The 15287-nt window shown below is 31.6% G+C and overlaps 3 protein-coding genes across 3 annotated transcripts; all 3 read right to left on the bottom strand.

The window, feature by feature from the left end:
• Positions 1-1470: 1470 nt before the first annotated feature.
• LOC132697059 (probable cytochrome P450 6a20) lies at positions 1471-6919 on the bottom strand. Its single transcript, XM_060662318.1, has 5 exons — positions 6846-6919; positions 4883-5314; positions 4180-4836; positions 2562-2813; positions 1471-2165 (listed from the first exon to the last, which is right to left on the bottom strand). The coding sequence occupies exons 2-5, from the start codon at positions 5298-5300 to the stop codon at positions 2002-2004; spliced, it is 1491 nt and encodes a 496-aa protein (XP_060518301.1). The 5' UTR covers positions 5301-5314; positions 6846-6919; the 3' UTR covers positions 1471-2001.
• Positions 6920-9165: 2246 nt separating this feature from the next.
• Positions 9166-11422, bottom strand: LOC132697046 (general transcription factor IIF subunit 2). The gene is made up of 4 exons (XM_060662300.1): positions 10945-11422; positions 10735-10886; positions 10440-10651; positions 9166-10256 (listed from the first exon to the last, which is right to left on the bottom strand). Exons 1-4 carry the CDS (start codon positions 11088-11090, stop codon positions 9966-9968), a joined length of 801 nt encoding a protein of 266 aa, XP_060518283.1. The 5' UTR covers positions 11091-11422; the 3' UTR covers positions 9166-9965.
• Positions 11423-11814: 392 nt separating this feature from the next.
• On the bottom strand, positions 11815-14706 carry LOC132696452 (porphobilinogen deaminase). The gene is made up of 7 exons (XM_060661269.1): positions 14570-14706; positions 14260-14521; positions 14129-14201; positions 13888-14074; positions 13560-13824; positions 12566-12938; positions 11815-12509 (listed from the first exon to the last, which is right to left on the bottom strand). The coding sequence occupies exons 2-7, from the start codon at positions 14308-14310 to the stop codon at positions 12007-12009; spliced, it is 1452 nt and encodes a 483-aa protein (XP_060517252.1). The 5' UTR covers positions 14311-14521; positions 14570-14706; the 3' UTR covers positions 11815-12006.
• Between the last annotated feature and the right edge of the window lie 581 nt (positions 14707-15287).

Below are 15287 nucleotides of genomic sequence, written 5' to 3' on the forward strand. Positions count from 1 at the left end.
CAATGTTCAAGTCTTAAAAATCCATCTTACGTGGGAATTTTAAATGGAACAGTTTTAAATTGTTTTTAATTACATACAACTAGATATTATGCTTGAAATGACCTACTGCTCTAAGATATCCATGAATTGAGTTCATAACATTGGACCTTTGAATTTAGTTTGGATCAAGTTGTTGAAAAGCCTGTCCGACACGGCGTTCTAAATCATATATTGTTCCAACTGGAGTTGTATACACTCTTTCTTTAATAACGCCCCAAAAGTAAGCATCAACCGGTGTAATATCTGGCGAACGCGGTTGCCAGTTCCATGGACCTAAACGCTTTATCCATCGGTTTTCAAACATGATTGTACTTACGTACTCTATTTGTGCAACGGGCCGGAGCTCCATCAAGTAGCCATGTTACGCTACAGATATTTCATGGTTCAAATTCTCGTTGTAGATACAAAAATCAATTTTATTATACATCATCAAACAAAACACGTTGAAACTAAATGTATGTTGAAATCGCTTTTCTCGTGCAAATTTGGATTTTCTAATGACAGGGGATAAGAGATTGTAATGTAATTATTCTGTAATTATGCATATCACGTCTATTCAATATCCGTTGAATGGACAAGCAAGGTATGCTTAAATCACTTAGCGCTCAGAATAGACGCATGTGGAAATGCGTGAAAATATGCTAAAACGTTAGTTTCACTTTTTTTTGAGTTTGTAACAGGTATTGGAAGTTGCCTTCTTCGCAGGTTTCGAAAATTTGCTTCAATTCTTTTAAACTTTTTCTCAAACATTGGTGAGAAATGTGGATATAAGTTTATTATTATAAATTATTTGATATTCAACTTCACCAGAGCCTGCTACCCAAATGAGATGTGATTACTTTAATTCGCTTTAATTGCCATGTTCTGGTTTTTTGCTTATAACTCGAAAACAAGTGAAAATAGATATACCATAGGTTGGTACTTTTAGATGACAAATTAATTACTCATTTCCGTACCAATATAAAATATGGGGTGTTCCATTTAAAATGTCTACGTATCATGGATTTTTAAATCTTGCCCAGTAGGCCTTATCTTATGGACGCCCTGTACGCGATAAGTTAGTTCTCTCTCTGGTAAAGCAATTGAATAGGGACCGCAACCAAAAATTCAGGTGTTTAGTTGTACGGGTTGCGAAAAAATTATTATTTAATATCGGGTTGTTTGTTACGAAATTTCTTAAAGACTAGTTTTTATCTCCGAAAAAGTTCAAGAGACGCATTTTACATAGAAAAATTCCAGAATGTTTCGCAGAATCTAAAAATGTAATAATATACAGGGTGTTCCATTATAAAACAAAAGTTGATATGTTAACAGTACATCTGGCAACACCGCAAGGCAAAAATATTTTACATAAGTAGCTCATATTGGCTTACATAAGTAACCAACATTTCAGATATAACCCTGTATGCAGATATTGATCATTTGGGCCAACATAATTTTTTTCTTGACACAATGGCGAATGCGCGAATGTGCACGATATGCCAAAATAAATCATTTTATTTGTAGATTTTATAAGCGATAATTAAAAAAAAGTGTTATTAATGATCTTTTTTACAATGTAATTACAGCTCTAATTTTTCTTATAAATACAAAAAATGATATCACAATCATATGTCCGAAATTAAAAACGGAATTATCGTAGATATTTTCCTAAAATTAATTTCTAATCTTTTTTGAAGAAGAAGTCTTTCCCGTACGATGCAGACCTTCTTCCGTGGATAGAGTACACGTTTCGGAAAGTTAAAATCAAAATGAGACACCAAACTCTTTTTGTTACACATTGTTTCACCGCAACCAATAAAAACACAGACCCATCATGATGATGATGCTGCGGAATCAATTATCAACAGCCAGACAACTTGAATTTTGACAGCAGCCAAGTATAAATAAAACACTTGCAATATTAGATAAAGATAAAATCATATTTTTCAAATATCGTTCTATTACGAGCACGAATTCTGATTATATTCTCTCGAAATTTAACCAAACGCCACCTTTCGCTGATGGTATGAAACTATCTGCTACGATTTCTAACGGATGGATGGTCTTTTTATTAAGCGTTACTTTAAAATTTTTTATGATTGCTGCTATTCCAACTTTGCTCTGTAGAAAGCCGAATCTCAAACCTGTAAACAAAACAAAATGCAGTGAGTTATGACGATTATGCTTGTAAATTAATCTAAATAATTGAATTCGTATTATACGGCCTTGTAGTCCGTTAAAACTTTACGAAGAACTTATTGAGGTAAAAAAATTACTATCCTGGAGTTGAAGGAGATGATAAGTAATGGTTTCAGTGCCAACTATGTGTCACTTTCTCAACTTTCGAATTGTTTGACCTAAGGAGCAGAAGTTAACCAGCACGCTCCGTTAAACGCTATATATTGCCTCTTTTAGTATAAAAATTTAATAAAAGGTTTACCAGAATAACTTTGTGTAGGTAAAAAATGAAATAAATGTGATAAGCGGTCTAGTTGGTAAAGACCTTCTCTATAGTACCCCCAGAATATTTAAAAACCAACCAATGCACTGCCTGGGGCCTTCGCCGAATGGTATAAAAGTAATACTGGGCCTGGAAGCAATCGATTCTTCATTAAATCGCTCAGGGTCATACTTTTCGGGTTCGGGAAAATATTTTGGATCGTATTGCACTCCTGCGAGGGGAATCATTATTTCGTCGCCTTTGTCGAGAACTACGTCAGTGCCTGGTATTTTGTAGCGTTGAGTGCAAATACGAGGAAGTAGCGTAGCTACCGGATGAATTCTCATTGATTCTAAAATATAACAGATTACTTGAGTTGGGATGATACTTTTTCTCAGAATCTGCCAAAACATTTCTTTGGATTCATTTATACTTTTTAAGTATTATATTATTATATATACATGGAGTTTATATTTTCGTAGACAAGTAACTACTTTCCTAAGTCTAAGTCTTATCGTTGCTGACATTTTTTTAAATTTGACACCCCTGAAAGCATTTTTTTATACATTTGGGATTATTTAGTGGTCTGAAGTGATATTTAACAAAAATTGATACAGACTGATCAAAAAATTAAATTAACGACATAACATTTTTTAAGAAAAAGGTGGCTCTGTAAGGTTGTCTATTTGTAGATTTAGAAATATTAGCCATAATAAGTTTTTCACTTTAAAAATGCTGTGCCCATGAAACATGTCGAAAAAACTACCGAAAAGTCACTATTTTGGCTTGCTGTGGGTTTGGAAATCAATATTTTATGCCATCTGACTGAAAAATGTTTTTTTTTTCCTAAAAATATATATTTTTTCTAGAAATGTATTTTTTAAATAATATTTAAAAAAATATATTGATCATTTAAAATAGCGTTTCTATTGGGTTTTTAGCCATTTGCATGTTTTTAATAAAATTTGTTCAATTTTTGAAAAAAAAAAATGAAAAACTTTTGTAATAATAATTTCATTATGGGGGCATGATTTATAAGAATTGCTAAAAAATTGTCAAACGACAGTAAATATTTATTTAGTGCTCAATATGTTAAAATTATAAAAAAAAAAGAATTTTAACGATTTCTTCATTAAAATTTTTAATGTCAGTTTTTGATCGCCATGCATTTATTTATTTTAAAAATATCAAAACACAATAATAAAGTAGATTCCCTTCTATAAGGAAATCAACGTCAGATATGTATATAACAATTGTTTCTAGTCGGAGGAATTGATGGATATATTTAGACCAGCAAACGTCATTACACACATATACCTGAAACTTTCTGAAGAAGTCAAGAGAATGACTGGCGAGCAAGTTTGATTTATAATCAACCGATGCAGGAAGAATCCATAAGTTTTGTCAATAGAACTATTGTAGTCTGTGGAAGTTTCTTTGAAAAATTAATATGAAATTTATTATTCGTCCACTAAATTACAATACAGTATGTATATAACAATATAGTATTTTAAAAGTATAAGTGAATCTAAACAACTTTTGTCTTTACGTTGTTTTGTTATTAGCACTGATGATTTACAATAAAGTCAGCAGTGAAGTATGAAACGAAACAAATTTAAATTTATTATTAAATTTTTTATTATTAATTTTAAAATAGATATAATGAACATAGTGTAAAGGTTTTTGTTTCAAACAGATAGGATATAAGAAACACTTACCATGAATACATTTATCCAAATAAGTCAATTCCTGGAAAGCTTCATATGTGTACTTATCGTCGTGCCTTTCCAGTACGTCCTTGATGTGGTTTCGAAGTTTTTCTTGGATATCTTGGTGAACGGCCAACTCATATAAAGTGAAAGTACTTACGGTCGATGAAGTTTCCAAACCGGCGGCGAAGAACATAAAACACTCGGTCGTTATGTCATTCAACGTTAATTCCGGTTCATCCGGATTCTGAGCAATTTGGTTCTTTAAATCCGTCATCACTTGCAAAAAATCCTTGCGATATATGTTGTTCTTTTCTCGGTATTCCATGTTGTTCTTCACGAGATTCTTAAAAAAGTCCTCCACATCTTTATCGATCCGCCTAATACCAAACAAATTTAGGAGACTATTCGGAAGTTTCTGCAGGATAAATCTTTTTCTGCTGCTAATTTTGAACGCGCGACTTCCGTATTCACGAAACTCCGAGTCCGGATTCTTCATGGAGTTACATTCAATTCCGAAAACAACGTTGCCGATAACATCGGTAGTGAATCTAGAAAATTCGTCTTTAATTTCAACGGTTCTCTCTTCATCGGCGTATTCCTGTAACATGTCTACAAGTGGGTTGGTACAAGCCGCCATTGTCTGGAACATCATTTTCATTTTCCCTGTAAAAGTTTACTATACTACAAATATATAACTATAAACCCTCACCTGAAGTAAAGTTGGGAGAAAACCTTTGACGTAGGGGTCTCCATTTGGTACCGTCGACGGTAGCCATGTTCACCGTGAGCGGTTCGTTTTCATTATGATACCCGCCCCTTTCCATGAAATATTCAAAATCTTTTATTAAAACACGCTTTATTAAATCTAAATCGAAAACGAACAATACAGGCGTAAACATTTGGTAGAGCCCCCAATATCTATAACCTTTTCGGGTAGCTTCCTTATACAATTTTATTCCGAAATCTTGAGGAGACATTTGGCGTCGAAACAATTCTTTATAACTACCAAAGATTAGGTGGGGATTTTCCATTTGGATAATTCCTTTCCGTTTCCAATAGCTGTGAACTCGTCTGGAATATATGACGAATGTCACCACCAAAAGTGTTATTAGGTACAAAAAGATCATTTTTCCAAGTCAAACTGAAAAGGAAACCTCCGTAAGAATTAAAAAAATATATATTTTCACATTTGTAATTTGTAATGTTTTCCATATCTTTTATATCTTAGGCAAAATACAGTTTTCAAAAATATGCGAAAAGTATCAGTTTCCGCAGGAATTCGGGGCGCTTGTTTTTCTACGAACGTGATAAAAACACATTTTATGAATAAAAAAAATCTTAGAATTCTTCACACTGCCCAAAGCGATTGTGTCCCTTGATTTTATCTTTTTTTCTTTTTATTATTGTAGCCAATTTTTTGTTCAGGACATATAACTGCTCCTTAGATCTATTTGACTTGACTTTATCAAAAACTTGTTACCATAAAATTAATATCAAGGCGGGATTGTTATTTTTGATTGTCGTAAGCTAGTCTACGTCAAGCAAACTAATAACTTTTTGACAAATTTAACTCAAGTTTAATGTTTAATATAATATTCTTAAATTTTTAACGTCCAATGAAGAACTACAAGTCTTTTGGGCAATTTTACACTTATACGCAAATTTATTGACGTACTGTTTCAATTTTAGATGTCGCAAACACAGATATCATTACTTGCAAAAGTACTTGCCCCCATTACTGAGGAAAACCTTGCAAACGAAAATGCTTTTCGGCACGCTCGTAGAAAAGTAATTATTTACATAGTATACGCACTATATCAGAATAATGAATTTACATAACAAACTTGGTAAGCAAAGTCAAATAGTTATAAATTAGATAAGTTAAAGACTTAGTTTCTTCTCTGAACTTGAAATTTTGAAAAAATATATTTTAAGTAAAATTCAAATTTGACAATGAAAACATTAGAAAGTATGGTTGTCATCCGAAATGCGAAAATCTTGTTTATTGAACATGAAATAACAAACTTAAAAGTTTTAAAATAACTCGACAGCAATATACAAGGTAATAAGGGGTCTAAAATGAACTACAGCTTCCAGTAAGTTCGGAAATGCCCCCTTACCCCTTGAAATTGCAAATATTACGATATGAGCTTTTCAATTGGATCAAATTATTTAAAAAATAAATTAACAGCCTTCCATTTCAGAGAAGAACTATGCTTTTGACCTCTTGCATTCTTTAATTAAATAGTAACCAACGCACCAAAAAATACCTCTAGAGTAGGTACTAGAGTAGATTTTTAATTGCGCTAGAAGTTTTAGCAAGAACAATAAGTTAGTTTCATAAATTTTTAAGAATTCCAAGGACACACTTCTATCTTTATTAGTTAGTCAAGTTATCGTGAATAGTTAACAGAAAAAATGCTTCTTCCAAAGAGTATGTCCTCCAATTTGGAAAACAAACGTTAAAGACCTCTGCTGATATATTCCTTTTTGTAACTTATTGTAGCTAACTGTAGTAGCTACATAACATTATATATAAAAGAAAAATTATCTATAAGGAATCACAAATATTGCAAGATGTATATGATGATTTGAAGTCAATGTAACATACTCAATCAACTCGGGCAATAAGTTTTTAAGGTAATATCAATTTAAACCAGTGTTGCACTCACCAATGATGTTATTATTTAAAAACTAACCACTGTCAGTGGTTTACGGCAATACGAGACGCCTCAGACTATTTCTTATACATTAGAAAAATATTTATAAAATATTTCCGATAAGATAACAAAATAATCATTGCCATGCAACCTAATTGGTGCGTTCTCTTTTACTACGGGTGCATCTTATATGTACCTACATGCGTACCAGATAATTTAAGCAAGAAAAAAAAAGTGCGTACTACACTACTTTTTATCTGCTGAATTTTGCATACGGGGGGCATTTACTTGACATCATGTATAAATACGAAGCTTCGCTTAGTAAAAAAGCATAGTGGTTAAATTCAACTTAACTTAAAAAAAAACAATGGATTTGACAGGTATGAGGAATCAGTGTGAACGTGCAATAGTTGTATTAATAGATGAAAATGTAGTTTAGCTTTAATCAAATTTGGGCAAAAAGAAGCTGGACTCAAAAACATATATTAAAAAACAAAAATTTAAATTTGGATGAAAATCGCTAATAGGGGCCACTATTAAAATACGGTTTGGGTACATGCTACTTGTTCAATTTAAGCAATAATGCTTAATTCGTTACCTGATAATCAGTGTTCTTGACAATAACTTTTTATTCATTAAAATTAAGATAAATGAATGACTAAAATAATTAATTAAAAATATTTTCTATCGTTTTTTTTAGTTATTTGCTAAATAAAAGAAATTAAGAAATCCAAAAGGAACAACTTCCTTTTATCATCGTATCTTATTTGCATCACCTGTTGTGTAAATTTGTATGTCCTGAATATTTTTAGTTTTCGACATAATGCCAGTTAAACATTTTTCCTTATAAATACATTTAGCTGCTATTTCCAATTTACGTTTGTTGTCAATTGTCAACAATCGTGTCGGTTTCTGGAGTAGTTATATAATACATATTTGTTGCGTCTATCAATATAAAAACCTTAAGATTGCATCAAAGGTTTAGCGTCTTTCGCTTGGATGAATACATTTATTTGGATGATTATTTATATCGTTTGCGTATAATTAAGGGATCAAATTTTGAAACCTTTTACATGTTTTCAAATTTCAATTCAAATTTCAGTGACCTTACCTAATAATAATAGAAGAACATAATTTCAACATATAGTTCATAATAATGAATAAAGCATTAAAACGCATTAAAACGAGGTTCAGGTACGCAATAAAGTGGCATGAACATCAGTCGATCACATGAACAGATTTTGATTAAGATCTCGTACTTACTAAATATAGACCGATAATGTGTTATGTTTAATTTACTAAAGTTCCGAATATCAGATGCTTATTGGACAGTAAAGCATATGACGTAGAGTGCACTTTCTAGTGAAGATGTACCAAATGTTCTGACTGATTGTTGTTTCTGCATTTTTATATTTCCATTAATTTAGTATTCTAATCAATCCGCGAAAACAATCTCAGTTTTCTACCAATAAGTCGACTTACTACAGACAATTTCTTTAATATTAAAAACTTTTTAAAAGCTGTATTAATAAAAACGTGGAAAATAAAACTGCAAAAATCCAGCATAGCCTTTCTCTTAGTAGATATTTTATTAAATTTTGATAAAAACCCAATTGAAATGTAGTTAAAAATTTGAAAAATGGTATATTCCGTACTATTTCCGAGATACTTAGGAACCAACAATCCAATAGAACAGCTAACAAATAACACTAGCATCCCGGCGCATTCAACATACTTAAGGAACGCTTGTCCAGTATTGCTTCTTAAAAACAACGAACTGCTTATTTATATACCAATCGAAAAGGAAAAAAGTTGTAACTAACAATTTTTCCAAAAAAATGGGATATTTATGTTTCTTTATTAAGTAAATATTATCTCTTAGGTAAGAGCAATAAAAGGCAGTAACTGAAAATTGATTTTTTTACACAGACAACTCAAGATCCATATTAAAACACGAATATAAAAATCTGTATCTTGTGACTTTATTTCGTAATTATACACGTTTCTTACTAACCTCGGGATCTCGTTCTTTGTGATATATTTATTAACATGACTGGTGTTGGAAGTCCTATTTTCATGTCAGCAGTAACTGATAAATTTTCATTAAAAAAAGCAGAGAAAAAAATTGGATTTACATTATGAAAATATTTCACCCTTTTTAATTAAATAGATACTATAAAATGGAAATCGTAAAATCAAAAAATAACTTAAAATCACACTCAACCATCTGTAGTTGCAGACTGGTCAAATACTTTACTAAAGTAAAAAACAAACGAGGCAAAAGAATAATAGGCTATTAAAACAATCCAAAGTTTATTTATAAAAAATGCACATATAAAAAACAATAAAAATACAAAATCAAACAATATCAACGAAATCGACAGTAAATATATTAGGTTTTTCATTTTTTATTATATATTAAAACTAGGTGATTTAGTTTTTCCGACACCATTCACAATGTTTGAACTTTGGCTGATAATTGTTTTTTATTTCCACAAAAAAAGTATCATAAATAATTTGATTTTGATAAATAATTGAATGCGAAAGGTGTTTAACCTTTATACAAAAAACAGGACAGGGTTTCTTCCTATAAACAAGGTTGAAAATATCACCATTTCTTTTATTTTGAGAGAAACAGTTTATTATTTATATTGGTATAACGAAATACACTTCTAACACAGAACAATGTTGGCCAAAGATCTCTAAGGATAGGTAGAGCCGCGTATACAAAAATTATGGGAAAATAGAGTGAAAAACAATATACCTATAAACACATTTAAAACGGCAGCAGTGATTTTTCAAATTTCATTTAAAAAATGAATTAAATTACATACACTATTAAGTATTAAAATTGTATAAATTATTTTCTATACTAGTAATTGTAAGTTTTTTTAAAAAATTTATTACATCGACTTTGGAAATGATGAATATTGTTTTCCTATGTAATATTCTTTTGCAACTTAAAAAAATGGGTGGAGTGCACTACTACCTATTATTACCAAACACAGTTTGAGATTTTATTCCAAAATTAATCACCTAACAGACTGCAATTTTAGCAAGTAATTCAACAAGAATTTGGATAATGTAATGCATTCATATTTTAAATTAAATTTTAAATCAACTAACAAAATATCAATCATCATCAGAATCTTCTTTTTTCCTTTCAGCATCTTCAGCCTGCTTATAGTGCCTGTATTCAGGTTTCAATTCCCACATGTTCTTATGTGGATTTTTGAGGTTGTAATTACAAACTTCCTTCAGTATTTCTTTGAGGTAGGTAATTGGTTGCTTAGTAATTTTCACCAAATCTTTAATATTGTAGTACTGATGCTTTTCAAAAGCAGCAAACAGCATTTCGAGCACTGCATCCTTGTCATCACGTGCTTTTTTCCCTTCGGCTTTTTTTCTTTCCATGTATTCAATCTGGAATTGATTTTTAGAATAAACTAAACATTTTCACAGCCTAAAGTGCTACATTTATTGATTATAACTAAACAAGGAATAAATTGTTGGCACAATTTTGTGTCATAGGGAATGGTTTTCCAATGATATAAATTCACCAACAGTTTAGACTTGATAGTAGTTAAACAAAATTAAATGTCTTACATTATTTTTGTGATCTGAAACAGGCTTATAAGTTTGAACAACTCGTTCCAATTGTTGCACTTTTCTAGTTGGTAATGAAGCTTTCCGTATTGACTCTAATTTCAGTTTCATGTAACAGTTATCTGCATATGGCCTACATTCCAATTTTTGAACAATCTTACCCTCCATGTAAAGTTTTTCAGTCTCTGGGATCACAGAATCCATATTTGTTGCTTAAACAAAAATGCAATATTCTGCAATTTAAGGATTTTCAAGGGATAAAACACATTGCACCTACATAATACAAAATACTTACGGATCACATGAGAAAACACTCCTAAAGTTTGCTGCGTAACGGTAGAAACGTCTAGCCTGTGGTCCTTTGGTATACTGCCTTCATTTGAATCACTTAAGTTTAAAATAGGGGATGACAGAGTTAAAGAAACTTGAGGTTTTTGGCCCTGCTGCCTATAACACAATGTTTTGCAATTATTATTACCGACTACAGATATATAAAGCACATTACTTTGTTATCTTCAATTTACCAACTTCCATATCGCTTGGAGCTTTTTCCCATCTATTTGCAACATATTTAGGTACTTTTACTAACCATACTCCTCTATTGGCATTGGACAAATCTAAATCCCTATCAATATGTGAATCTTTAGACATTGTCTTATTTTAGCTAACACAAAACTAAATATCGGTAAGCAACAACGAAAATTCTTTCCAAGAATGCCGAACAAATACAATAATAAAACTGCCAAAATTGCAAAGATAAATAAAACAATATAGTCAATATATAGCATAGAATACTGATTGAGATAAATTTACATGGAACATTGTTTTTATTAGTTCGTTTGGATCTCTAATCATAGTCCAATCTTACTTTTTGTTTACGATTGAACAAATTAATACCAGTGGGATTACTTGCCAAAATGGCGAATTTAAATCAGTTACTTCGTTTGAATATATCTGAATACAAAAATGACATCAGAGAACAGTGGTCCGGATCATACGCTACTTTTGACAATGGTACGTCATTCGATGCAAAAACTTATGAGCAAGGTAAAGAAATGTCAAATTTATCTGAGATTATTTAGGTTAAATAGGTTGGAGAACTTTTTTATTTAGTTGCGGCTGCTTTTTGGTTTGGTCTGTGGTATTGAATATTGAAGCCATTAAAATTAAAATAAATGGTAATATTGTATGTTTGCAGGAATCCAGATATACCCTGAATAACAACCGCAATCAGGGTTTTACTGTCTGTTATTAATAATATAAATAACTTGGCATTGAATGTTTTATAATTAAAAGCACTTTGAAAAAATATAATGCTTACAAGGGTTTGAAAAAATTCTGTCAGGATATGATGCTGTCAAATTTAACACAGTGGAAATCAGTTTAACAATAACTTTATTTATACTACACCAGTCCAAGTTCAACAAATATACATATATATTCTATAATAAAAAACCTATTATTTATAAAAAAAGAGAGAGAACAAGAATATTTCAATTGGTTCTATAATTATATTACCTAATGCGAGACAAAATAATCCAAAACCTGAAAACCCTAAAATATAAAATCAATTTGATTTGATTATTTCATTTTGTTGACTGTGCACAATGGCTTGAGCTTTGGTCATGACATCGCTTGCACCTTTTTCCATCAAATTTCTCGCAATTCTTTCACCTAACTTCCTGGCCTTTTCCAAATTATGTTTGGTTATGTCCTTGTGCTGCACTAAACCAGCAAAGAGATTTTCATTTTCCTGTATCCCTGCTGACGCTTCACTGGATTTTTCTATCTTAGTGTGTAAATGCTGTAGCAATTTTTGCTGTTCCAAGTAAGGGCATTCATTAGCATTGCTTGGACCCATAAAATCATTCTTCAGTCCATATTGGTTGGAAATATCAGTTAATTCGCCATCTAAATATGGACACTGCCCCATGAATTCAGAACCAATTGGTAATGGAATAGGACACTTTTCATGGGGATCATTTGCCAAAAGCTCATCAGGGATTTCTATCTTTTTCTTTTTTGTAGCAGGTTCCAAACTGGGATTCATTGGACATTTGGCACAACATTCTGAAATGAAATAAATGTAACACCAGAGATCAGAAGATAAATTATTAACAAACTACCTATATCTTCAATAGCGATGCCCCCATCGTTATTATATGGACACGAAGAGCACCTTATGTCCGTAAGAACTTCAAAAGTAATCCTATCTTCTTCCACAATCTCTTCCTTTCCGTCTAAAGACCAAACCGCCCCACGCAAAGTAACTTCTACAAGTTTATTTTTGACTAACTGAAGATTGGAAGAAACTGCCACGGGTGCGCTACATCCTCCACCCAAGGTTTTAAGAAAACTGCGTTCAGCGATAACGCGTAAAGCTGTTTGCAGGTCATACAGGGGTTCTAAAAGTTTTAGGATGGTTTCATCATTTTCGCGGCACTCGATTGCTAAGGCACCCTGACCCACTGCATACATAATGTCGTCTGTGTCTAAAAACTGTGACAGAAAATAGTACTTTGGTATTTCTATAAAAGATAAGACTACCTATAAACCATAATCCAAATTAATTTATAGACATTTTTCATTTCAAGGTTTATACTGGAATTGTAAAAAATATATACAAGTATTTGGTTAGTAATAAATAATGAAATCATTACAAGAAAATTTTTTTAGTTCTAAAGTTTGTTGAGTCACTACTTTATCACAATGCACTTCTTTGATACAAATATTTGAGTTGTATTGAAGCAAAAAACGGATTAAAATATTTGCGCAATTTCAACACATCTAAGATAATGAAAATAAAAGAATATTGAAAAAAATGATACACCAAGTAAGCACTTAAATATTTGCATAAGGGATTAGTGGTGTGTTCACAAATAGATACAATGTTATTCCGTTTTGTTTATTCAATAAGCATTTTAAAATCCAGTTAAAATTTGCATAGAAAAAAATAATTTTAAGTCTTCCAAAACATATATGATTCTAGAACAATATTATTTTAAATGTCAATTGTTGATAACAATCATAAATTGTAGAAAAAATATATCAATTACATGGGTACTAATTGTTTGTCCAGAAACTAACTAGTATTTCAATGAATCTATTGCTAAATGGTACCTTTGATATCCTGTTTTTCCACCCAATTCTGATTAGACCTGCAGCTGCCAGAATAATAGCATGGTATTTGCCTAGATCATCCAACTTCTTTAAACGAGTATTCAAATTTCCTCTAATACTTTCTACTTTCAAATGAGGATACTTCCTAGCCAACTGGGCAGTTCTTCTCAAACTAGATGTACCAAGTATGCTACCTGCTGGTAGAGTCTGTAAGGTATGGTGGAGTATATCTTTTTGTAAGACAAGAGCATCTCGAGGATCTTCTCTAAAAAATAAATTTTTCTATTTCATACATCAATGACTATGTTGACGACAGTATCTGCCAAACCTTATTAGGACAGCTCCAATTGCCATTCCACTAGGTAACACAGTGGGTAAATCTTTAAGGGAGTGAACAACAAAATCTACACCACCAGTCGCAAGGGCAGTTTCTAGTTCTTTTGTAAAGAGAGATTTTTCTCCTATCTTCGGCAACGATATATCCAAAATTTTATCCCCTAAGGTACTCATTGAAACTAAAATCCAAATTCAAAAATGAATTTACAACTAATGCTGTTTAAAACACAAACCTATTTCAAACTCTTTCTCAGGATTCAATTCTTTTAAAAGAGATATCACATGCTTAGTTTGAACAAGTGCAAGCTGAAAAAAATTGTAATAACCATTATTGATACATACTTACTAATAAATAATAACTTACCTCACTTTTCCTGGATCCAACTCTAACTTTGGAATTCCTGTTCTGGTCCATATTTGTAATGGAAATAATGTGGGGTTATATAATTTGGAACCCGAGTACTTCAAAGGAATGAAATTAAATGACCTGATAAATATGTATTGGTTTGTGTCGCGTGGAACCTTCATTAAACTTGTGGCGAATTTATTTAAAATACATTGTGGTTGATAACGTTATCTACGTTGCACGAATTCAGAGGTATCCTGTGTTTTTTACTTCTTTTTGACTGTAAACATAATTTTGTTAAATAGAAGAAAATAAGCAAATAACGCACTTTCTATTTTCTGATCGGCAATATGCGGTTGCATAATCCTTATCCATTTCAATCAACATCAAAGTTGTCAAATTTCAAATGTAAGTTATAAAGTCGTGATTACTAATTACCACAGGCCACTGACCACAGATATATACACTCACACCGCAGTAGAATAATATCAGATCACAATCGCCGCGACCATAGAAAAGTGGCCGTAGCATCCAATTTGAACTTTAGAATTCCGTACTTCAAAAAATGTGGAAGTGGTTGATAGGGAGTTAATAATAGCGAAAGTGAAAGACCACAAAGGACTATTTTAGACAGAACTCTCCGAGAACCCGTCTCATTAACACACTCCTAACTCTGGCACCTCCCCCATGCACTCTCCAGAGATTAAAACTATAAGTGCTACATAAATAAGGATAGTTTTTCATAAATTGGTGATAATTGTTAATGTTTGAATGTGTACAGAGTGCCGTATAACACAATATCCAACGGTGAACTTAACTTTTGTTACAGTTTATTCGGTAAGAAGTTGCTGCAAATTACACAGGTCTACAAAATCAAACTTTTTGACAGATGTTTTTTTTTGCAAATATTAAAAAAAAAGATTATTTCTAATAGTATATTATTTAACGAGCGTATTATGAAGGCCATAATAAACGAGGATGATTTATAAAACGAGCCGCTTGCGGCGAGTGTTATAATCATCTGAGTTTATTATGGTCCATAATAC

This window comes from Cylas formicarius, unplaced genomic scaffold (assembly GCF_029955315.1).
Source record: "Cylas formicarius isolate icCylForm1 unplaced genomic scaffold, icCylForm1.1 PGA_scaffold_1__22_contigs__length_36826433, whole genome shotgun sequence".
NCBI lineage: Eukaryota > Metazoa > Arthropoda > Insecta > Coleoptera > Brentidae > Cylas > Cylas formicarius.